Source organism: Schistocerca serialis, chromosome 1 (genome assembly GCF_023864345.2).
Source record: "Schistocerca serialis cubense isolate TAMUIC-IGC-003099 chromosome 1, iqSchSeri2.2, whole genome shotgun sequence".
Lineage (NCBI taxonomy): Eukaryota > Metazoa > Arthropoda > Insecta > Orthoptera > Acrididae > Schistocerca > Schistocerca serialis.
The window spans coordinates 1,133,951,932-1,133,978,872 of NC_064638.1; the positions used below are offsets into that span (position 1 = coordinate 1,133,951,932).

Genomic DNA, 26,941 nt, shown 5'->3' on the forward strand with positions numbered 1-26,941 from the left:
TATTCCTGCTTTGACTCCTGACAGGTAGACCTTGTAGTCTCCCACTTCCTCTTCTTTCCCACCCCTTACCCAAATGTCACTAACAGCTAAAACGTCCAACCCCATTTTACTTGCAGCTTCTGCCAGCTCTACCTTCTTCCCAGAGTAGCCCCCACTGATATTAATAGCTCCCCATCTCGTTACCATTCGTTTGCCGAGTTGTATCTTAGGAGTCCCTGGTTTGTCAATTAGAGGTGGGACTCCGTCACCTCCAAAGGTCCGAGTCATTTTGCTCTGATTGTTGCCAGCATCATATTTAAAGTACCAGGGAAGCAGGTTGCCAGCCTTACTTGCCCCGGGTCTCATTGAGTTTTACCTCTAACGGTTGAGGGACTAACCGGTAGATTTGGTAGTCTTTGCCGTCTGAGCACAAAGGTGACCACGACTTATAATATGTCCGAGATACCCAGCCTTATTCCAAAGTAACTGGTATCCTGACTGTCAGGACCACTTATTTGGCCGCTCATACATTGCCCATGGTTCATGAACTAGGACATGACAACAGGAACCCACACCATGAACCTGTGTTACAAAATATTTATGTCTATAACATCGACATTCCAGAAATGAGCATATTTCCATGAAACACTTGCTTACAAAACAAATTTTATGGTTCACCGATGACCAACTCGGTAAATCATGATGCTGTGGGACATTCACAATGAGTACATTTATATGAGTTAAATTATTTAGACATTTTTTCAGTTCTGTGTTAGCCTTGTAAGTCCCATGTCTATAAACATTGCTGGATCCTCCCATCAATACAACAAAATCAGCCTTAGTCAAACTAGTTACTTCACTTAATTTTGTTAGGTTTGTTAGTTCACATAATGGAGCACCAGGCTTCACATATTCAGATACCTTGATGTTGTATTTTTCCGTTAACACTACAGAAATTCACTGGCTATGACTATCTGCTAACACACAGACTTTTTCATATTTTGCGATTTTCACACTTGGAATATCAACTACTAATTGTCTGTTTACTTTTTATGATTCATTTCCCAACTTTTTGGCTTTGGTTGTCATGGTCATTGAATCTTCAGTAGTGAACACAATCAACCTTTTATGCACTCGACATTGACTGTTTTTATGCGCTAAAGATGTACTGTTTTTAGACACGGAAGTTTCAATGATATTTTGAAATTGTACACCCTGGATACAGTTTTCTTCTGTTTTTCACTTGCCTGCTGAGGCTGAATCTTCTTGGTTCATCAGTGACTCACATTTTCCAGATTAAAGTTTCTTTATGTCCAGTTTTAGAGTGCCAATTATATGTTGAAAACTGGAAATATGTTCATTTAGCTTTGAAATTTTGTCCTTACAATTTACACATGTTTTCTTTTTACCTTTTTCCATGGCAATACACAATTTACTTTTATGCTTGCTGCCTTGTTCTTGCCACTGACACCTGTGTGCTTTTTTCAGATGTGCTGATCATTCTTTTGTTGTTTGGTCTTGTAGAAGTGAGAATTTAAATAGCTTTTTGGAATATCTGAATTAAATTCACCCGAATATCTGCTTCATACAGCTCACAGAAAATGATGGCTGCCTTCCCTTCCTTGATGTGTTCGTCAAGAAGAAGGAAGATGGTACAGTAGGACATGCCATTTACAGGAAGCCAATGCACATCTATTTGTAACTTCAGACTAGTAGTTGTCGCCCTCCGGCACAGTGTGAAGGAATATTTCATACTTGGTTCGTACGTATCACGTCACCTCAGATCATGAAAGTTTGTGAGCTGAGTTGACTCACTTCAAAATCACCTTTACCAGAATGGTTATAATGAAAGACAGATTAAAGCAAGGCACCTAAGTCTACAGCCTTTTTGCCTTATACAGTTAGCATTTCCAACAATATTGGTCATAATCTGCAAAATCATGGTGTGAACTGTATTTTTTGAGCACCATCTAAGATTAGAACCCTTTTATGAACTGCAAAGGATGTCCTCAGTTTACATATGCCAGGTCTCTAATGTATGTCTTGCAGTTGGGCCTGTCATACATTGGTCAGACTATCAGGCCTGTGGACAACCAGTGTACTGAGCATAAGTGTCACACACACTTACAATGTCTGAGGAGATCTGCTGTTAGAAAACACTGCCTTGATACTGGCCATGTGATTAAATTAGCAAACTGCCTTATAAATAGAGATGGAGCTTCTCCCTTAATTTCTGCTTGGAATCCTGCTTTCTCACTGGTCAAACAACAGTGATACAGGGTTAATGCTACCTGCTCACCTGTTGATAACTAATAGTCACTATTGATAACTTCTGATACTGATCATCTTTGGTTGTGTGGTGGTACTACTTGCTTATGGTGTGTGGGAGGGGGGCAAAATGAGATTTTAAATTTTCCTGCAGAGCGTTCTGTCATTGTATTTGTTCCACGAAAATGATGGGCTGTGTGCCCATCAAAATACTGACAGTTGTCAAAGAAACTATTCCGTTGCATTCCTGTAAATTGTTTGAATATTTATTGGTAACTTACCTCCAACAGTTTCTGAAGCCGAGGCTGTTGCTTTAACTGCCTTGTGGACTGTGGTATCTAAAGAAGTGCGTATTTTGCTAAACAGTGAGTTATCTTCTGCAAAACTAATGCTACCATTGCTAACTCGTTTTACAAATCTTTTTGAGTTGCCAGTCTCAGGCAGCACATTAGGATATCCTGTGTCATGAACCAACTCTAGAGTATCTTTCTTTGCTGCATCCTCTGCATCGATGGCCTGGAAAATAAAATCAATAATTTACTTTATTCTAACAACTACATAGACCTATTAGCAAAGAGAAACTGTTTTAGGCTTTTACCCTTAGAACTGTCATCAAATGTGATAGTAAACAGATTCAATTTCTAATCTTCACAGACAGGACAGCCATTCTGCTTTTCGGGTCAAAAGTAAGATAGACATAGACATAGACAATCTGTTGAGCAAAATTGGCTATGTATTTAGCTCAGAACAGGGTTTAATGGAATCAAAGCTTAGATGAATGTGATGAAGAAAGAACAGTGACTAGTTTAATATAAAAATTTAGAACAACATAGTAGTACAAGAATAAAGAATTCTGCTATCTACAAAGTAAGATAACATAGGATGGCTGAAGCAAAAAAAAGGTATGAGAAATACACATGGGCAAGCAAAGAAAACTTTATTTGATAAATGAGATCCTCTGTTAGTAAAAACTGATATGGAATTAATGAAGAAGTCCCGTAAAGTGCATGTCTGGAACATATCATCGTATGGGAGTAAGACATGTGCACTGGAAAATTTAGAGACAAAGAGAATGGAAGTGTCTGAAATATGGTGCTACTGAAGAATGTTAAACATTAAAAAGTAAGTATACTGGTAAGGTAAGAAATTAAGATGCACCAAAATGGATGAGTGGGCAAGAATCTATGTAAAACACAGGTTAGAGAGACATGTTAGTGGGACAGCCTCTGGGAGTTGTTAATTCTAGAAGTAGCAGATGATGTGAACATTCAAACCAGTTTATAGACAGAGATTAGCACAGGGATAGGAAGAGATGAAGAAAGCATCAAACTGAGAGATTCACATTTAAAAATTGCAAAACTCTGGTAGCAGGAAAATAATTTCTCTTTTTACTCTCTCACTGAAAGTACTAGTTTTGTTATGTTTATTATGACTACGGCAATGTTACACTGGCTGCCAGGTGCACCTCAGTGAAGATTAATAGACTATGGCATACTGGCAATGGCAGACAGTTTGTGTATGATGCTGAGAGTCCTGACTGGAGACATTAAGTTCCGAGGTGTGACATGTCAGCTAATAGATAATTTTAATTACATTATAGTTTTGTTTTTGAGGGTAGTACAGTAAAATCTATGAGTTTAGATATTAAAACTGAGAACAATCACTTAGAGCAGTTAAATCCTGCTGCTTATTGTTTTTCACCTTTGATAATGCTACCACTGCTAGGAGGTTCTGGTCGTATGTAAAGTATGCTAGCGGCAAGACACAATCTTTGTCTTCTCTGCACAACAGCAATGGAAATTCATTATGATAGTGCTGCTAAACAGAGTTATTAAACACAGCCTTCCAAAATTCCTTCACTAAAGAAGATGGAGCAGATATTCCTGAATTTAAATGAAGAGCAACTGCCTATATGAATAACTTAGAAGAAGATATCCTCAGAATAGAGAAGCAGTTTAAATTACGTAAAAAAGCAAGTCTTCCAGTCCAGAATGTACACCAATTATGTTCCTTTCAGAGTATGCTGATGCAATAGCTTCATAGTTAACAATCATATACAGCCATTCGCTTGACGAAAGATCAATACCCAATGACTGGAAAGATGAACACATTGCACCAATATTCAAGAAAAGCATTCGAAGTAATCCACTACATTACAGGCCCATATCATTAACATTGATATGCAGCAGGATTCTGGAACATATATTGTGTTCAAAATTATGAATTACCTTAAAGAGAATGGTCTACAAACACACAGTCAACACTGATTTAGAAAACATCATTCTTGTGAGACACAACTAGATCTTTTACTCACACAAAGTGTTGAGTGCTATTGACAAGGGATTCCAAATTGATTCTGTATTTCTACATTTTGATGAAGCTTTTGACACCATATCTCACAAGCAGCTTGTAATTAAATTGTGTGCTTGTGGAATATCGTCTCAGTTATGTGATTAAATTTGTGATTTCCTGTCAGAGAGCTCACAGTTCATAATACCTGACATAGAGCCAGTGAGTAAAACAGAAGTGATTTCTGTCATTCTCCAAGATAGTGTTATAGGCACTCTGTTGTTCCTTATCTATATAAACAATTTAGGAGACAATCTGAGCAGCTGTCTTTGGTTGTTTGCAGATGATCCTGTCATTTATCATATAATAAAGTCTCATAAGACCAAAATAAACTGCAAAACAATTTAGATAAGATACCTGTAGGGTGCAAAAATTGGCAATTGACCCTAAATAATGAAAAGTGTGAGGTCATCCTCCACACGAGTGCTAAAAGGAATATGTTAAACTTTGGTTACATGATAAATCAATCAAATTCAAAGACTGTAAATTCAGCTAAATAACTTGGAATTACAATTACAAACAACTTAAATTGAAAGAACACATAGAAAATGTTGTGGAGAAAGTGAACCAAAGACTGTGTTTTACTGGCAGAGCGCTTAAAAGATGCAACAGATTTACTAAGGAGACTGCCTAACTACACTTGTCCATCCTCTTATAGAGTACTGCTGCACAGTGTGGGATCCTTACCAGATAGGATTAACAGAGTACATCAAGAATGTTCAAAAAGGGCAGTTCATTTTGTATTATTGAGAAAGAGGGGGCAGGGGGGAGGGGGGGAAGGGGTCACAGACATGATACAGAACTTGGAGTGGGCTTAATAAAAAAAAAGGCATTTCTTATTGCGGTAGGATCTTCTCACAAAATTTCAATCACCAGCCTTCTCCTCCGAATGTGAAAATATTTTGTTGATACCGACCTACTAAGGGAGAAATGATCATCATAATAAAAGAAGGGAAATCAGAGCTATCACTGAAAGATACAGTAGTTTGTTTTTTCCATGCACTGTTCAAGAGCAGAATAACAGAGAATTATTGTGAAGGTGGTTTGACGAAACCTCTGCCAGGCATTTAAGTGTGATTTCTGAGTAGCCACACAGGTGTAGTTTAGATGTAGAACTCATTTTACAAATCTTTTTGTATAGCATGACCGCTAATTTCACAATCCATCTCTGACCATATTATGTTAAATAAACAATAAAAATGGGGAAATTGGTTTTGCCATTGGTACTTGATTTAGGTGAGATTATATTTTGACTATTCTTTCTATGCATTGTGAGATGCCGATTTGGATTAGGGACTTCATGTAGCACAAACCGGGCACGCTCTTCACAAGCTTCACTTCATTTGGCAGTGAAACAATTGGGCACACTAAATGCAAAGCATCAATTCTTGATCACTAACTTGAAGTACAGAATGACCATGAACTTAATGGGAGCAAGGGAAACATATAACTACAGAAAAAGGTCAAATACCTAATACTAAAATAAAAAAAAAATCTTGCAAGCTGAATTACATACAAAAGAAAACACAAAAATAATCTGCAGTATTATTAAAGTCCCAAGACAGATGTATGCAAGGAGTGAAATAAAAACATAAAAAGCTGAAACCATTATGAATAATGAGAGACAGGGAGAAAGGAAACAGGAGTAGAGAGATTTCTGAGCACAGATCTACGGTACACATTTAAAAATTTGCAAGAACATCACAAGTAGAGACGACATTGAAGTGAGTGAAGGACTCCAACCTCTAGTTTAGTCAGAGTAATTATAGGCATGGAAATGCCACATTTATTTATACGAGGTGCATTCAAGTTCTAAGGCCTCCGATTTTTTTTCTCCGGACTGGAAAGAGATAGAAACATGCGCATTGTTTTAAAATGAGGCCGCGTTCATTGTCAATACGTACCAGAGATGGCAGCACCGTACGGCAGATGGAATTTTACCGCCAGCGGCGAGAATGAGAACTGTTTTAAATACTTAAAATGGAGACGTTTTCCTTACTTGAACAGCGTGCAATCATTCGTTTTCTGAATTTGCGTGGTGTGAAACCAATTGAAATTCATCAACAGTTGAAGGAGACATGTGGTGATGGAGTTAAGGATGTGTTGAAAGTGCGTTCGTGGGTGCGACAGTTTAATGAAGGCAGAACATCGTGTGACAACAAACCGAAACAACCTCGGGCTCGCACAAGCCGGTCTGACCACACGATCGAGAAAGTGGAGAGAATTGTTTTGGGGGATCGCCGAATGACTGTTGAACAGATCGCCTCCAGAGTTGGCATTTCTGTGGGTTCTGTGCACACAATCCTGCATGACGACCTGACAATGCGAAAAGTGTCATCCAGGTGGGTGCCACGAATGCTGACGGACGACCACATGGCTGCCCATGTGGCATGTTGCCAAGCAATGTTGATGCGCAACGATAGCATGAATGGGACTTTCTTTTCGTCAGTTGTGACAATGGATGAGATGTAGATGCCATTTTTCAATCCAGAAACAAAGCGCCAGTCAGCTCAATGGAAGCATACAGATTCACCGCCACCACAAAAATTTCGGGTAACCGCCAGTGCTGAAAAAATGATGGTGTCCATGTTCTGGGACAGCGAGGGCGCAATCCCTACCCATTGCATTCCAAAGGGCACTACGGTAACAGGTGCATCCTACGAAAATGTTTTGAAGAACAAATTCCTTCATGCACTGCAACAAAAACGTCCGGGAAGGGCTGCGCGTGTGCTGTTTCACCAAGACAACGCACCCGCACATCGAGCTAACATTACACAACAGTTTCTTCGTGATAACAACTTTGAAGTGATTCCTCATGCTCCCTACTCACCTGACCTGGCTCCTAGTGACTTTTGGCTTTTTCCAACAATGAAAGACACTCTCTGTGGCCGCACATTCACCAGCCGTGCTGCTATTGCCTCAGCGATTTTCCAGTGGTCAAAACAGACTCCTAAAGAAGCCTTCCCCGCTGCTATGGAATCATGGCGTCAGCATTGTGAAAAATGTGTATGTCTGCAGGGCGATTACGTCGAGAAGTAACGCCAGTTTCATCGATTTCGGGTGAGTAGTTAATTAGAAATAAAATCGGAGGCCTTAGAATTTGAATGCACCTCGTAGTTAGTAGATTTCTGTATGATCTTAAGCTAGTCAGTGCCGAACCTCAGACTTTCACTTCACCACTTCATAGTTGGTCACCTTGAAAAACTGTGATGCTTCCCACAGTGTGTTCATAGCAAATTTTACATTATTTCCTTTTTCCACTTTTTTCAATTAAAAAAAAAAACAGCAATTTATGCTGTCTATAAATGATTAGTAGTAAAGGAGAGTACTCGCCAAGTAGCTATTCAGTGTGTGGAATCCTTTAGTCCTAAATTATTTACATTCTGCCAGAAATTACATTACTAAATTTAAGTTGCCTGTGTGATGTAAATTCCAACTGGTTTTTCATTATGGATATGAGCTGTGTTACTTGTTACACAGAGTACAAGTGACAGTGACTATGCAAATCAGTTTTGTTGAACTGTACCAATCTATTGTTATCTGGTTCTTGATATTAAGCAATGCCAACTGTAATTTAATTGAAAGTTCTGTACTTTTTTTAAATGAAGAATAAAAATAGTTGAATTGAAGGAGTTTCAAAATAAGTAAAATAAAGGAAAGACAACCACTCATCTACAGCAAATCGAGGCATGGGGTACAGTAACACATAACAGAAAACGGCATTCACACTAGTTTTCAAGCACTATCTCTTTTTCCAGCAATACACTCATACTCAAATACAAAACCACACAGACCCTCAAACACACACTTCAGTGGCCATGGCAAGACTAATTATTGTTACTTCATTAGTGAAAACAGTTGCCTGAGCTTATGGAAGTGGAAGGGAGGGTGGGGGGGGGGGAGGAAGGATGCATGGATGGGGTAGGAAATAAGGTCACAAGGAGAGTGTAGCAGGAAAGAGGCAGATCTTTGGACAGATAACTTCACAGTCACTCGACAAGATGAGAAAAGAGATGTAGGAAGTGGGAGAGGAAGGGAACTGAGAGGGGGGGAGGAGGAGGAGGAGAGAAAGGTGAAGATGATGAGGGAAAGAGAGAAGGGATGAAAAGAGGGGAGAGGAGAGTGAGAAAACAGAGGAAGATGGACAGAGGGAGAGGAAGAGGGAGAATGAGAATGCACACTTGGGTGAGTGGGGAGGGGAAGAGTAGTGGGAGAAGAAAGTGCGTGATCTGGATGGAGTGGTATGGACAAAAGAGAGAAGGGAAAAGGCAAAGTAAGGCAATGGGAAAAAGTTAGTGGAGGTTTAAGCCAGGGAGATTATGAAAGCGCAAGATGCCAACCAGCACGGATTTCGAAAACATCGATCATGTGAAACCCAACTTGCACTTTTCTCACACGACACACTGAAAGGAAGATACTGCATTTCTTCATTTAACTCAGTACCACACCTACTCTTATTGTCAAAAGTACAATCATATGGGGTATCAAGTGAAATTTGTGACTGGATTGAGGACTTTTTGGTAGAGAGGGGGCAGCATGTTATATTGTATGGCGAGTCATCATGATATGTACAAGTAACTTCAGGTGTGCCAGTGAAGTGTGTTGGGAAACTTGTTGTTTATGTTGTTTATTAATGACCTTGCAGACAATATTAATAGTAAAATCAGGCTTTTAGCAGATGATACAGCTATCTATAATGAAAAACTATCTGAAAAAAGCTGCATAAATATTCAGCCAGATCTTGATGAGATTCCAAAGTGGTGCAGTGATTGGCAACTTGCTTTAAATGTTCAGAGATGTAAAATTTTGCACTCCACAAAATGAAAAAAAAACATATATCCTGTGACTATAACATCAATGAGTCACTGTTGGAATCGGCCTACTCACACAAATAACTGGGTGTAACACTTTGTAGGGAAATGAAATGGAACGATCATGTAGGTTCATTCTTTGGTAAAACAGGTGGTAAACTTTGGTTTATTGGTAAAATACAGGGAAGTGCAATCAATCTACAAAGAAAATTGTTTACATATCACTTGTGTGAACAATTCTAGAACACTGCTCAAGTGTGTGGGACCAATACTAGATAGGACTAACAGGAGATATTGAATGTATGCACAGAAGGGCAGCACGAATGGTCAGAGGTTTGTTTGATCCATGAAAGAGTGTCACAGAGATACTGAAGGAACTTCAAGATCTACATATACTATCCAGAGAAAGTCTGTTAACAAAGTTTGATGAACCTGCTTTAAATGATGACTCTAGGAGTACGCTGCAACCCCCCTATGTCTCACTCACATAGGGGTCATTAGAATAAAACTGGAATAATTACTGCACACGCAGAGGCATTCAAACAATCATTCTTCCCATGCTCCATACATGAACAAAACAGAAAGAAACCCAAAGAACTGGTACAATGGGACGAACCCTCTGCCATGTACCCCACAATGGTTTGCACTGTGCAGATGTAGATGTAGATATGTTGGAGTGACAATGCCCGTCTTTTTAGTTAGAGAAACTTGTGCTGGAAAGTAGTATCCAAACAGCCCACATTGTGAAGCAGCTGTTAAAATAATTTGTGTTGTGGTGTGTGGCATCTATATCAACATCTATGTGATAACTCTGCAATTCACAATTAAGTGCCTGGCAGAGGGTTCATCAAATCACCTACAAGCTATTTCTCTACCATTCCACTCTCAAATAGTGTGCAGGACAAACAAACACTTCAATCTTTCTGTGTGAGCTCTGATTTCTCTTGTTTTATTATGAGGATAATTTCTCTCTATGTAAGAGGGCATGTCTACAATATTTTTGCATTGGAGAAGAAACCTGGTGACTAAAATTCCACAAGAAGACCCTGCTGCAATGAAAAATGTCTGTTTTATTGGTTGCCCCCCCCCCCCCCCCCCCCCCAGTTCACATATTATGCCCATGGAACTCTACCCCCTGTCCACAATAATACAAAATGAGCTGCCCTTCCTTCAACTTTTTTGATATCCTACTTGAAAACTGGCAAATGTGATGAACTGTGATCATTACACCATTGTGTGACATTTGCATGCAATGGGGAAGGTCCAAATATCAAGTGAATGGATTACCCATGCTCTAAGCCACAATCACAAAAATCAGCGGGTGGCCATAAGTACATCTCTGCTTGGTCGTCATCAATTGGCTTGTGAACACCAACAATTCCTACCCTGTGTCATAACTGGTGATAAGAAATGGTGTCTTTATGCTAACATAAGGAAAAGAAAGGACTGGTTGAACCCAAACAAAGCAGCAACTCCTCATACAAAGACATGCACATATCCACAAAACAATATTATTTGTCTGGTGGGAAAGCAATGGTGTGGTGTACTACTAATTGCTTCCCCAAGCTGTAACCATCACTGCTGACATATATTGTTAATGATTGAGATGTCTTGCAGATGTCATCCAAGAACAATGGCCAGGAAGAGTGCGTGAAGCGATGCTACTCCACGACAATGTCTGCCCACATTCTGCTAGACTGACAAAGCTCACTGTACAGGACTCAAGTCGGGCAGTCATTCTGCGTCCACTTTATTCACCTTATCGCGTGCCTTCAGATTTTCACCTTTTCTGCTCTCAATCAAAAAACCTTCAGAGAACTTTCTTTCCAGATGAAAATGCATTCTGAACATTGCTCAACAAATTTTTTGCCCAACCATGTCATTTCTACAGTCATGGATTGAAAAGTTACTGCCGGCCGGGGTGGCCGAGCGGTTCTAGGCGCTACAGTCTGGAACTGCACGACCGCTATGGTTGCGGGTACGAATCCTGCCTCAGGCATAGATGTATGTGATGTCTTTACGTTAGTTAGGTTTAAGTAGTTCTAAGTTCTAGGGGACTGATGACCCCAGTAGTTAAGTCCCATAGTGCTCAGAGCCATTTGAACCATTTTTTTGAAAAGTTACTCCAGCATTGGGCGACTGTTGCAAATACTGAAGGAGAATATATTATTGATGACTAAAATCTCTGTTATAGGTATGTGTTGTATTTATTAAACTAATGGAAAAACACTAAAAACTTATACACCAACCCAATATTTTGTTTTTACAGCCTTTAGATGTGTGTGATTTATTGTGTAACTGTAACTTAGTAGATTTCTTTTAGTACTCATATTTGGCAACAGAATGGTCAAGTCAGCAGTTTGCCACAATTTGGTGATGACCATAGAATGCTGTACAGTAACTGCAGCATAACTGATCATGGCTGGTTTCACATGTGGCCCTGCCTTTTACTGGGTAAGAAATACCTGTGGATGGACTGCAGTGGGAGGTGGTGGGTTGTATATGGGATAGGTCTTGCAACTGGGCTGATCACAAGGGAATGACCCATGGGGTGCAGGATTGGGAGTAGGATTGGAATAGGGCTGGACAAGGACATTCTGAAGGTTTGGTTGGTGACGGAACACTACTTCAGGGGATGTGGGTAGGATTTTGGATAGGATATCCATGACATGAGGTAGGTGTAGTCCTGTTGAAGACATGGTGATACTGGAGAGCTCCTGATTTCCAATGCAGATGTGGTGTCCACAGATGGCAAAGCTGTAAGGAAGAGATTTTTTGACATGGAATAGATGACAGCTGTCAAAGTGGAGGCACTATAAGTGGTTGGCACACTTGATATGATCAGAAATATTTATGGAGCCATCTGAGAGGTGGAAAGCAACAGCTATGAATATGGCTTGATGAATTTAGAACAATCAGGTGGAGTGGATTTGGGAGTAGGCATTGAGCCTATGGAGGAAAGAGCAAATGTTGTCCTTGCTGTGAGTCCAGACCATGAAAATGTCATCAATGAATGTGAACTAGACAAGAAGTTTTAGATGTTGAATGGATACAAAGGATTCCCCCAGATGGCCCATACATAAGTTTTAAAATGTGTCATATTTGGAACACAACTGAAAGAAGGACAAGAAGTAAAATGGTGAGCATTCTATCAATCAATGTAACTGCTGATAATTGTTGTAAGAATCTTTATATTCTTATGACAGAATGGCAATTAATTAATTAATCTTTATACTACTAGCAATACACAAAAGCTGCTATATCACAAGTCTTGCAAGTAAAACATATAACTGCTAATTGGTTCTTCATAGAAATACTCCATATCTTTTAAGTAATTCAACAAAAGAAATATGGTAGTACAAATATCAGGACTTGTGATGAAGATAATCTGAAATTACCACAAAGTCCAGCAGTTCTGAATAGGCTTTTCCCAGAACAGTTCTAAAAATTGAAATGCACATACTTTTGCAATTAATATTAAAGCAGTGGTATAGTGTACTTTGTTGTTAGCCACACTGAAACAGTACAAAATTTTATATAGAAATATTCCTATTCGAAAAATGTATATTGTATACAATAAGGAGACAATATGTTAGCAATGAAAACATGGGAAACAGTCAAAACTTAAAACGAGTAGAAAAACTGGTGAAAGAAATGTAATGTGTATCCAGTATTTAAAAAAATCACACATTTTTGTCAAAGGAAACATCAGATTTACAAAAGAGTAAAATTATTAGCTATACAAAGAAATGTGCACCATATATTCTTTATCTCATCATCTATTACAGAGTAGACACAAGTATTTGCCACAAGAAAACATCTGAAATAATGAGGACGTTGTCCACAATAGAAAATTAGTTATAAAATAAGGATTTAGAAAAACAATAGAAACTTCATAATAAAATTAGGATCTAGAAACACAATGGAAAGTTAGTAATGAAATAATGATCAGGAAACTGTTCATGCAGTGAGCAAAGCAATTGAGTTAATAATACATAACATGATCTGAAGAGGCTTAATGGAACACGAAGGCCAACTCACCACAACTTGAGAGATTGGACGGAATGGATTTTCTGTGGCCACATCACCATCACTGGACTGATGCTCCTGATGATTTACATCAAGTCCTCCATTCTCATTTGCTATTTCTCCTCTTTCTTGTCTTAGTTTCTGTACTCTTTCCAGCCTTTCTTTCTTTGCTTCATCATCTAGCATTTTTTGTTCTGTGACATCTCTCTCAACACGAGCATTTAGGTTTTGATAGTTACTTATTATACAGTTAATAAGCCATCTGCAATCACAAAAGTTCCATGTATTTATGGCCTGTTTATTGGCTGGCAATAATGAATTCAAGAAGAGTGCTGTTCTGCTAAAAACTTGAAATGGAATGAAATCAGTTCACAGCATGCTCTACTGGTAAAAGAAGACATACAGTGATTATCAAATTATGAATACTTAAATTTATATATAAATGAAAGAAAATAAACATGTCTGATTAATTCACATGCTCCTTAGTGCTACTTTCAAGTAATTTTTAAGTAATTTTATGTTGTCGCTAGACTTGGTATTCCTGAGAACTAATAAAAAAATTGAGGCATAAGGAACATATTTTAACAACAGAGAAGTGGGGTGATTAATAATTCTTTTTACTTTAAATTCAGTCTCACGTTACACAAATGGTATCATTAGCCATTTCAACTACTTAGCAAGTCATCAAAGTGCAACTGAACAGAATACAGAGTCAGTCATGATGTAATGGACAGTGTGAACATTTCTCCTGACCTGTTCAGTTGTACTTTGATCCATTACTATGTAACATTCAAGTTATCTGACGGTGACTAGCAAAGAAGATGAAACTCGTACACATACCTGTTGTATGACCTGAGGATTAAATACACAACAAAAAATCATTTACAATATATCACCATGTTCCCCTACAACAGAATGCCTAGTCCGTGTGCAGTCATTCTTGTGAATAGTTGGAGGAGAATCCTCAAATACATAAAGAGTATTTGACAAATAATCTGCTTTTGGGGAGAAGTGCCAATAATGATGAAATCAGACAAAACTAGTGACTTTAACATGTGTGTTACTTCTAATAGCTATAAAAAATGTGCACCACATATAAGAGAATATCAGCAAAGGACTCAAAATAAAATATGTTTTGCACATTTAACTGCAAAAGTTGCACATGGATCACATGTGACATCCTGTCTCACACACACTAGTACGACAGCTGAAGTTGCACCCTTTGAAAGCAAATGTGTCCTGTTTATGTCCTCCATATAGAAGTGTTCTCTACTGTTTCATGACCACAAAATTTTCATTCCATACTTAGCTTCTTCACCATATTGTATGCCTCAGGCTTCTGTTTGTGAGCTTAGTTGTTAAAGGTGAGAACTGTTGCAATACAATGTATAGACTGAGTGCTACTAAAATAAAAGAAAATATGAGTGATACTTGCTGACCATTAGCGGTGGCTTTCGGAGAACTGCTGCTAGACATTTTGCAGCAACTATATATTTTATATCCTTCTTGGATAACAAATACATAAAAGAACACCAAAATGAAATCATTGCAAAATAAAGGTACGAGGAATGCAATGAAGCAAGAAAAGTAGAGAAAAAGGTTGAAGGAAACAGAATTGTTTAAGAATTAAGAACAGAAGGTTCCCATGCCTTCCCATGGCTATTGACAGGAAAGACAAAGCAAATCAGGAAATAAATTAGATGTGGTAGACACAATGCTTTACATACAAATTAAGACACTAATATGGCCTACACTGATATGAGCAGTTCACTCATGGGAATCATCAACACTATTATTAATATTATCAAAAGGAAAAGTCACATGAGAAAATTATAAAATTACAAGAAGGCAGAATGGCTTGCCAGTACTTACTCTAAAGTAATGTCAATAAACACATATAAAGGAAGAAAGAACTATCGTAAACAGAACTATTTGTTATACCACAACAATTGAATCCCTCTCAACACTGATCTTCCCTAAACTAATCTCCTTTTTCCCTGCAGATGGAACAGTCTGTTCTGAAAGCTAGGATAGTTTTTTCCACTTCTACATTCAGCATTTCTTAGAAAGTTGATTATTAAAACTATCATATCTACAAATGTGGTAGACGTAAACATGCTGTATTTATTTCTGGGTACTTATGGTGACTGATACTGCAGCTCTCTGTGCCATCACAAAGACTCAGTAACCCTTACCCTGCTAATCCACAAATACAGTAAATGTGGTAATAGAGGCAGGAATCTTACAGTGACTTACTTCATAACTATGTAATAGAAGACAAAAGTAATTGTCTCTTCAAATGAGTGACCTGTCCATCCTTTATAACCCTCCCCAACCTATACTTCTCTCCTTTCCAACAAACTATTAGTTCCAAAGGTAGGTTGTGTGTTCCTTTTATTTTTATATGTACCCATTGGCAGCAATACATTTTTCACCTCCTGAAGATATTTGATGGCTAGAAATAGAGTCAATTTATTTTAGAAGACCCCGCAGGGGTAAACTATCAATGTGATGTGAAGCAGAAAGAGTTAATTTCTGCAGTGCAATCAATGGGATGGAAAAACCATTTACCAGGTCAAGCAAGCTATTTGGGAAACAGGGGACTATAACAACTGTAAATTTGAATGGAGATAAAACGTATATCCACAAACTTGAGGGACACCTTTTCTGACTGTTCATCGGTTGTGTGAAGTGACAATTACTATTTTTCTCTTGTTACAGATGCAAAAAATTAGCCCTTACAGAGAGCTGTCCTTAATTCCACATTTACATAGTTTGTGTACAGCAAGGTGTGATTTAATGAACTGGCTCTGAGCACTATGCGACTTAACTTCTGAGGTCATCAGTCGCCTAGAACTTAGAACTAATTAAACCTAACTAACCTAAGGACATCACACACATCCATGCCCGAGGCAGGATTCGAACCTGCGACCGTAGCGGTCACGCGGTTCCAGACTGAAGCGCCTTTAACCGCACGGCCACACCGGCCGGCAATGATTTAATGAACTCATGTATTTGGTATGGTCATAGAAGATTCCTTCAACTGTGTTGTTCTTTTCTTGTGATGTGCTGATCTTATCAAAATTATTTACGACATCTACAGTATTTTTTCCTGCTGGAAATCAAATTGATCATTTGAAATTTTGTATGGGGATATCAACAACTTTCTCAAATACCTCTGACAAGACTGTCTGAAGAGAGATATGGGAATACTTTCCCATATCTTTTCTTGATTTATAGCTGCTGGAGCAAGAGTAAGTCCTATGTCATAAAGTTAGTGTCAAGAGGATTCAATTCAGTAACAGGTGTCACAACGGACCTTCCACAACAGTCACTGACTTAATAACAGACTCATTTATGTGTGAGGCAATCCTTAAACTTTTTTTTTTTTTTTTTTTTTTTGGGATCACGTTAACAACTTCAGTTCCTCTTCTCTTCCTATTTTTCCAGTATTCCCTCATCTTCTCCCCATGAAGTCTCTTCCTTTCTCCTTTCTTCTGTCCATGTTGTTCCCGATTTTTTATTTCTTCTGCTTTGAAATCCTTCCAAATTTAGTATTTTGTTTTTAAAACGGTTTCTTTCTGCTATTTCTGATTCTTTGATATTGTTTCTTTCAAGCTCTTTTTTTACTTCTGTAATCCATGCTATTGTCGATTTCTTCTTCCAGAAATATAGGAGTATTTGTTTTGTTAGTCTATTTCCATCCATTCGGTATAGATGTCCAAAAAAGGTTAATCTTCGTTTGGCCATTACTTCAGGTATTTTCTCTATATTTTTGTAGATCTCCTCATTACTTCTTATTTTCCAACCATCTGCAGTTTTCACTGCACCCATTATTTTTCTAATAATCCTTCTTTCCAGTACCTCTAGTTTGTCCATCTTATAGTTCATCGTTAGGCATTCAGATCTATATAAACATTCTGGTTGTACCACTGTGGTGTAGTGTTTTATTTTTGTTTTTCTAGATATACATTTCTTGTTGTAAATATTTTTGGTCAAACCATATGCTCTTTCCATTTTGTTAATTCTTATATCTATTGCAGATTTTTCTAGTCCATTCTGTTGTATAGTTTCTCCAAGATATTTAAATTTATTTACTCACTCTACTTTACCTATTTGTGTTTCTATGTATTTTGGTGCATTTTTTATATTTGTCATGAATTTTGTTTTTTCAGCTGAAATTTTGAGACCAGTTCTGTTTTCCAGAATGTTTATTTGAGTAACAGCTTCTGTCAGGTTTTCTGAAAATATTGCAAAATCATCCGCAAAAGCCAAGCAGTTTACCTTAATTCCATTTGTTTTCCTTGCCAGAGTTATTGGTTCAATTTTGTGAATTTTTAGCTCCGAACTCCAGATCATTACAGTTTCTTCTAGAACACAGTTAAACAGTAAAGGTGATAAACCACTGCCTTGTCTAACACCAGTTTTTATTTCAAAAGGCTGAGATACTACTCCCATAAATTTGACTTTAGATACTGTACCTGTTAGTGTTTCACGAATTATGTTTGCTAGTTTCGATTTAACACCAAATTCTCGAATGACCTTATCTATCATTTCTCTGTCTATACAATCAAATGCTTTCTTGAAATCTGTAAATGACACTAGTATTGGTTTGCTGCTTAACATTCTATGGCGAATTATTGACTTTAAGTTAAAAATTTGTTTGGCACAGGATCTTCCCTTTCGAAAACCACCCAGATATTCACCTAGTTGTTTGTCTAAAGTATCTACCACTCTGTTGAGGAGAATTTTTGATAATATTTTGTATGCCACTGGCAGAAGTGACACTCCTCTGTAATTACTGACATTTTGTTTGTCTCCTTTTTTATGTAGTGGGTGGATTAATGCTGTTTTCCATTCAACTGGAATCTTTTCAGTCTTCCAAATGTTTCAAAAAGCCGCTGTAGATCCTTCATGATTTTTGGTTCTGACCACTTCAATAATTCTGCTGTAATGGAGTCTTCACCACTTGCTTTATTGTTTTTGAGTGTTTTGATGGCTTCATGAATTTCTAGCTCTGTTGGCGGGAAATATTCCTCTGGATTTTGAGGTGACACTGGAAATTCTAATTTATCTGTTGGAACTGGACAGTTTAACAACTTTTCAAAAAAATTTGTTAAAATTTCACAATTTTCTTTATTATTTGATCCTATTTTGCCATTTTCATCTTTGAAACAAATACTTGTTGCCTGATATCCTTTAAGTATGTGTTTAAAGGTTTGGTAAAAATTTATAGAATTATTTTTGGTGAAATTTTCTTCTATTTCAATAAGCTGAAAATTTTCAAAGTTCCTTTTGATTTTCCGTATTATTTTTGATGTTTCTTTTCTTTGTTGTCTGAATTGTTCAAGGTCTTCCTCTTTTTTTCAACATCTCCATTTTCTCCATTTTTGAGCTCTGCTTCTTCATACTCTTCATTTCACCATGTCTTCTTTTTATTCTTGGCTAATCCTAAAGTTTTCTCTGCTGCTTGAGTTATTTTCATCTGGAGTTCACGCCAATTACCTTCTTTACTTGTCTCAATTTCTTCTCTAAATTTTTCTATATTCTCTTTAGTAATATTCGCTGTAGTGGTGTTGTATCTGATCACTTTCTTGGTTGCCTTTCTTAGTTTAGATCGGAGAAATTTTATTTTAATCTTAGAGAGATAATGATCTGAATCGAATTCCCCCATTTCTGACTATTTTAACATTCATAATTTCCGTGATGTACCTTTTAGATATGGCTAGGTGATCCAGTTGAAATTCACTTAGGTTTGGATTTGGATGTCTCCAGCTTTTGGCTTTTCTTGGCAGTTTGCGGAAATGTGTGGACATTTGTTTTAACTGGAACATTTTACACATGTTGATCAGTCTTTCACCATTTCTGTTTGTTCTTGAGTGTGCTGGATATTCACCTACAATAGTTCTAAATTTCTTTTCCCTCCCAATGTGTGCATTGAAGTCACCAAGAAGTATTTTAATGTTCTTTTTAGGTATGATAGAAATGTCAGATTCTAAAAGGTCCCAGAATTTATTTACTTTCTCCAGATTTCTTCTGTTGTCAGCATTTATAAGCGCATGACAGTTTATGAGGGTGTAACTTTTATTCTTGCACTTCATTGTTAACATGGATATCCTTTCTGAATTCGAGCTAAATTCTGTTACACTATCCACATCTTTTTGTTCACATAAAATGCTGTTCCAAACATCGGCATGTTTTCCGTTATTCTCACTGGTGGTTTCCCTTTATAAATTCTATAATGTTGTGTATCAACTACATCCTCATCTAAGAATCATGTTTCCTGAACTGCTATAATCTGTACATCATTCTTCTGCAGAAATAATTCTAATTCCTTCTGTTTCCCAGTTTTCAGAAGAGAATTTACATTTAAGGTTCTAAATTAGTACTTCTTCTTGAACTGAAACTTGGAAGGCTTTTCTATATATTTCATCTTTTCTTCACCACAAATGTTGGGACTCACCAGAATCCTAGGTCCCATTGCATTACATGATGTAGTGGTGGATTCCTCATCAGAGTTACCACCTGGGGTAGAGCATCCATTGTGCGAACTTTCCATATTGCGACTTGAAGCTGTAAATTGTAAAGAGTAGGGAATCCAAGGTCATCCCTGAATTCCCGAAGTAAGACCAGGTTGTTAGCCTGGACTATTATTTATTCAGCCGCCACTAACAAGTGGAGCAGATGCTGTCAGGGTGCCGCCAATAACATGTGGAACCGTCGTGCCCTCTGTGCATTTTGGCCTTGGACAAGAGGCTGCCTCTTCCGCCAGCCCCACCGTACCGAAGTCCATCTTCTCCGCCTTCGCTGCCGTATCCCTGGCAAGGGGCCCTCACGAGGTACTATCACCAGGGCCTGGTGAACCAAGGTTTTTTTAGCGAGGTGTTACTCCTCCCCCTCCTCCTTTCTCAATGTGGCTTGGGACTGGCTATGGCTTGGATGGTAGAGCTTGGCTCCACAATCAACATATCACAGTTTGACACACAGTTCTAAGTTATAACTCCCATTTAAGTTAAAACTATTTTTACTGGTATTTGCCCTCATCAAATGCCACAGTATATCAACATATGACATTCAATCTCCACTTTCCTTCAATTACTTATGGAGCAGATTATTATATGTGTGAAGTCACAACTGTGTTCTGGTCTCAAATAAGAATTTTGATAGCTGCCTTTTATGAACTGGGCTCTACCAACTGAGCCCCATGAGAATGTCCCAGGAAGTAACTGGCAGTATCAAATTGCCGATCATTACTCTCCACTCCTTCTTCAGTAACACTCCCGATACCACAGAGAAGACAAACTGCCTACCGTATTGACCCACGAAGGTGCCAGTCTCACAGCAGAATTTGGAAGGAATGAAGAACAGCCGCTAGCATGTGCAGGCCAAAGAGCTCACTTGCTGTGCAAGGCTTGGATGGCAGAGCTTGGCTCCACAATCAAAATATTACAGTTTGACACACAGTTCTAAGTTATAACTCCCATTTAAGTTAAAACTATTTTTACTGGTATTTGCCCTCATCGAATGCCACAGTATATCAACACATGACATTCAATCTCCACTTTCCTATTTTTCATAACATACATTGCTCCTTCTCCTTCCTCTAATGTGTGTTGTATCACCTGTAATACACTTTCTATTTTTTAGTGTGTAAAGTATCAAGTAACCGGCAGATTAAATCGCCATGCCCACTTAACACACATTGTCCTAAGTTTGTCAGCATATTTCCTCCTTCCATTTTCTCTAGTATCAGCCTCTCATATCTTTATAGCTCATGCTTGCTGTCAAAACACTGCTACTCCTCTACAGCTCTCAACACTAAATAAAAGCAGTATTCCTTTTACTGGGGCCTCCTCCACTTTTACACTCATGTGCCATTTTTAACTCTGAGCAACTCTTATTGTGCAGCCCTTTGCATTCTATTCTACTTAATGGTTTACAGGAAATACAGGAACTTTCACATCAATAGCACATCACAAAATGAAACACCAGAATTTATAAAACTGACAAAAAGAGAGCTGGGCTAAATAGTACTTTTCTTCAGATCAGCAACTCCCAATATGCAATGCCCAAAGTCACAAATAAAAATAAATCATAGAACTCCTAGCTTTCAGGAGCACAGGTTCCTTCTTCAGGGCAAAAAAGATGAAATACTTTGGGTAGTTTGTAGAGGGGAGGCAGGTTACTTAGAATCCAATATAAGACGAAACCTCTCTTTGCTGCATTCTCCTTCATATATGCCACCTTCCTTCCTCTGATATGGTGCATCCTTCTTAACAATTCTGAATAATCTGCCATCCCATCTCCAGCATCCTCTAAATATTTCTCATTTTCTGTCCAGCAGAAAGAATCTGTGGTTTCAAAAGTTGGAAGTATTGTAAATTTACTTTTATGAATATTTAGGCTGCGCTATAGGTTGTGCACCCTGAAGGTAAGTGCTGCTCAATCTGTGTGTCTCTTTGTGAATTTAGTAAATTCCTGAATAGAATTTCCCTCTTCACATAGTTATCTGCTTTATGTCACCTAAACTATTATATCCTTTCACTCTATGATCCATAAGATTAACGTCTAATGAAACATGGCTTATGTTTTGTTTCCTTTTAAATGACATGTGCCACATTCTTTTTTACAACTTTTATATTAAATGCACTATTAAATGCACATTTTATCAAAACACTGGCTCTCTGCAATAAAGACTGGAATAAGAAATTGCATCTGACATTTTTCTTAAAGAATATAGCTAATCGAATACATAGAAATGCCGTAACCAATATAATCTACATATAAAAATTCAGAGTGAGGTATAGCAAATTTGGTAAAAACTGGAAAATTTATACAGCACACTACTAACACCAAATTCATAAGAAAAAATAACATTAATTAAATTATTTAAACAGACATATAGGCAGTTTTGGCTTTATTTCAAAACATTTACCAGAGTTTCAACAGCATATGGCAGTAGAAAATCCATGGCAGGACACATATGAAATTGGAAAAAACATTTCACTAATCACATTTGACATGTATTTGTGACTGTGGTTGGTTAAAACAAATATAAAAAGAGGATAATTATCCAACGAATTTCTTTAAATTTGTTCAATATTAATTGGAAAGTTTCAACCCTAAAATGTTTACAACCAGATTTATTAATGCAATAAGTATCACTGTGTGACATTATGGTATAAGTATTAGGTACAAACATTCATGGCCTTCATTTCACTGTGGACTTTTACCATGCACTTAATTTTTCCCTCAAAAGTTGTGCTCAAAATTAGAATTAATTAAAATATACTACATTTCACTTTCAGTGTGCTTAGGCAATGGAGGGCGCTAACAGCTTGTTTGGGGATGGGTAGTAGACGAATATGTGACCCTTGCAACAGAGTAGTAACAGCTGATTTGGTATACATGACAATGTGAATATAATTTTTTAGCAGTTTTCCGAGCCAATTTATATGATGTTTTAATGTAGAACCATGATGGTATCTAGCCACAGAAACACTGCCACCAACTACAGAAATCAATTATTATTAAACTGTTCTAACAAAGAACTAATATCCTGATTTATCAAATCAAAATGTACAATTAAAGTTGACAAAAAAGCAATTCGTGTACCAACTATGAACTCACTGTTTATGAATATGCATCTCTTATTAATATCTCTCTGTATAATTCCTTTAAGTCACAGCAATGCTGGTTCAAGGACATTTTTCCACACAAGCTACATTTGGTGCACCTGCCCCTCCCATCCCTCAGACATTAGCTGCCTTTCCTTGGACTTAAATAAAAATCTAGTGATTACAGAAATCAGCAGGCATTCCTCTGTAGTAGAAATAAATTTCTAAATCTTATTCCAATGTTAAATATTGAAAGAAGAAAAAATTCATCTCCGTTTAAGGTAATTTCTTTGATTTTCAAAACCCGTTAGTGAAAGCAGAAAGAACTAGACACGTAGTATTGTCCTAGCTTTGAAAAAATACAGTAGCTATTGAACTGAGTGAAAGGAATGAAAATATAAAATTTCTGTTATATTTTAGTTTAGTAATGGAGTTCTTTAAGTATAACAGTGGAAAGTTTATGTTGGAATATCAGCAATATTATGAAAAGTATAGACTGCTACTCACCGTAAAGATGACATTGAGTTGCAAACAGGCACAACAAGTGGACTGTTACACATTGAGCTTTCGGCCAAAGCCTTCTTCAGGAAGGAAAAGAAAAACACACACATTCAAACAAGCAAGAACACCACACACACACACACACACACACACACACACACACACACACACACACACATGACCGATATCTCCAGCCCCTCGAGCCAGATCCTGGCTTGCTTGTGAGAATGTGTGTGTGTATTTTCCTTTCTCGAGAAGGTTCTGGCTGAAAGCTCACTGTGTAACAGTCTTTTCATTGTGCCAGTGTGCAACTTAATGTGTTTTCTTTACAGTGAGCAGCAATCTATATTTTTCATAATATTGTTGGTAAGCCTTTAAGTCTACAATTTTTCTGTGTTACATCTAATAAAAGTGTACTTCAATCATAAGAGTGGATTCATTCTATTCAACGTTGGGCGTAGTGCATTTATACCCACATTCGTGACCCCATTTTTCCATTGATTTTGTTATTTCACCATTCAACACCATTTATCTTTGAGAGTCATTGGCATAAACAGTTACAAACAATGGACCAGTTTAATACCAATGTTCCATCAACACCGTTCATGCCAGGTAGTGTGTGTGTGACACGACCATGTCCATCTGTGCAATTGCAGCCACAAAATCATTTTGTGTTACTGCTGAACACATCAATTCATGAACTTAACCCTTGTGAGATAATGCCACCGTGATGGGAACACCATGCCATGCTGCTGATTCTGGACGCCACTTTCCCCAGATCCTATGGACCCACCTTCAGTTCGTTGCAAGGACTTGCACCAATCAAACATGAACATCACTCACTTCCAACATTCCAACCAGTATGTCATCAGCATTTCATGCAAGAACTTCGTCATTCTGTTGAGTGATCAGTCCATTCACAGTTATGTTTTCAAATGGCTACAGCCATTGCAGCTACACCTGTCATCCCTTTGCCCTCCCCCCTCCTTCCACACCTGCCATGTCATATGGACAAACCCCCCCTCCCCCCTCCTGCACCATCTCTGAGATCTCGGGCAATGCCGCACCTTGGACACCACTCCAGCTGCACTCTGCTCACTGCACTTCGCCGCAACAAAGTGCTTCCGTGCCTCTGCTACATGGCTCCGTGGTGTGACCTGAGCATGTCAGAAGTACCATAATTACTTGGTGACAGCCCAAAGACTTGTTTTTTCCTGGTCAACAACATATTGGGCATCCACTGCATTCACAAAAATTATGATAAATTTGTGTGCCTCATCAGTCATTTGCAAGAAAACACTGACCTTATACTCTTGCCATCTGCCTCACCTAAATATGTCAGCATACAGGACGTTATTATTGAGTGCCTGTCTCACTTGCCAGAGGATGCACTTCATCAAATCACACATGAAGGGCAGCTGGGCAACAAATCACCATCACATTTCTGCCACATATTGTCGACCCTGAAGTGTCTCCAGACGTGTCCTTGTGGACATTGTGGTTGGTGAAGTTACCTTAGGACCTGCAACTACAAGTGTTATCAGACACCAAACTTCACCTCACCACCTGAGTGTACCACATAATATGCCATCACCAGCTCCTGCCCTCTGCAAATCACCCCATGTCAAACATAGTTGACAACAGTGCTTCACCAATCCCCTCCTCCTCTCGTCCATATGACAGGGGGAATAAGAGATTGTGCACGATACTAGACAGCACTGTGCTGCCACCTGGGAAAAATCCATTAGTTCAATTGGCTCTGGGCCCCCATCCCACTCCCTCTACCGGTAAGAAATAAACTGTTAGCAGCCAGCACAGCATAGCAGATGGCACGAGCAACACTCATCATGCTCCACACCCAATCTACCCACTATGCTGGTTCCACATGACATTTAGCATTGCTGTGAGGAACTGTCAACTTCCTTGTGCATGGCAGCTAAACAAGCCAAGTGGACTGGTCTCAGTGCCTCATTCCACGTTGCTGCAACAGGAAAACAACAACAAGATCAGTCGTCATTCCCTGCATCTTCACTCTTCGGCAGACTTCATGTGCTCAATCAAGCTAGTAATACACTGTTCCCTGTTGACATGGATGCCGATTCAAGTATCACCACTCCCTCCATCGCCCTTCTGAGCCTTCTAATGTCATTTACAGTTCTATGAGCAACCAACAGTTTATCACCATCCATGGCACCGCTGACTTTTGGCTCTAGCTTAGGCCCGAGCTTCCATTCTTTTGGACCTTCCTCATTGCTGACATTGATGGCCTGATCCTCAGGATTGATTTCCTTAGGCATTTTGGTCTCTCACAACACCTTCATGCAGCTGCCTTGCTTCACCACACCTTGGGGATACACATTCCTGGTTGCTTCGCCTCTATCCCTACCTCACGTGTGGCTCACTGTGACCTTCTCATCCAAGTTTCCTCCAAGTGCACTCACCTGATGGCTTCTCATGTCAGCTCCCTCCACAACCTCTTAACTCAACACCAAGTCATAGATCCATTAAGTGCCAACAGCATCATCCTCCATCAGCTGATCACCAACACATCAGACAACTTGGTATGTAATCTCTGCATGGTTGACAACCTCACTGCTTTGCAGTTGCCTTCCAACGAGAGTCCTGCCAACTACCCTGCCGCATCTCCTTCACCAGCCACACTGCAAACATGCAAGGTCAGCGATTCTCATTTCCCCAGTGTTCAGTGTGAAATTTCTCTTCCCCCCTCCCCCCCCCCCCCCTCCCAACCCCACCCCACCCCACCCCATCAGGCGCATATGAAACAAATGTTGCTGCAATATCTAATGGGTCTGCCCCAGGTTGACTACTGTGTAAAGCCCTCCTATCTGTTATAAAGCTAGACACCTTACTGCTAAGAAACAATTTCATGCAAAGTCAGCTGTGCAAGAACGTTTAGATGCTGGTATCATACACCTGTCTGACAGCAACTGGTCATCCCCAATCAGCTTGGTCGCTAAGAAAGACAGTACTTTTGATTATGAGGAGACTCTCATAAAGTCAACACACTTGCTGTTATGGACAGTTATTCAATACCTCACACTCAAGACTTTGTACAGCAGCTCCATGGCATGTATTTCTAATGGTTCAGTTCAGTGTTACTGACGGTCACAAGGCTTACCATCAGACTCCGATTCACAAAGACAATATCTTAAAGACTGCAATTATCACACCATTCAGCCTGTCTGAGTATTGCTTTATGCCCTATGTCCTGAAGAACCTGGTCCAAACATGGCAACAGTTCATCATGTTTTCGTTTTATTTTGCTATGCGTACTTAGATGATAATATCATCCCTCCACCTCCACCAAGGAGCATGAGCAATGCTAAATCCACGTATTCAAAGTTCTTTCAAGTAACAGTGTAGAGA

General features: G+C 38.6%; 1 protein-coding gene across 1 annotated transcript in view; it reads right to left on the reverse strand.

The window, feature by feature from the left end:
* LOC126455880 (ADP-ribosylation factor-like protein 13B) overlaps window positions 1-26,941 on the reverse strand; it is a gene marked incomplete at its 5' end in the record, with an annotated part of 214,049 nt that overhangs the window by 49,613 nt on the left and 137,495 nt on the right. The window contains 2 exons of the mRNA XM_050091643.1: window positions 2,529-2,763; window positions 13,449-13,698. Of these exons, the coding sequence (XP_049947600.1) occupies window positions 2,529-2,763; window positions 13,449-13,698 (485 nt within the window). The remainder of the gene's footprint in view (window positions 1-2,528; window positions 2,764-13,448; window positions 13,699-26,941) is intronic.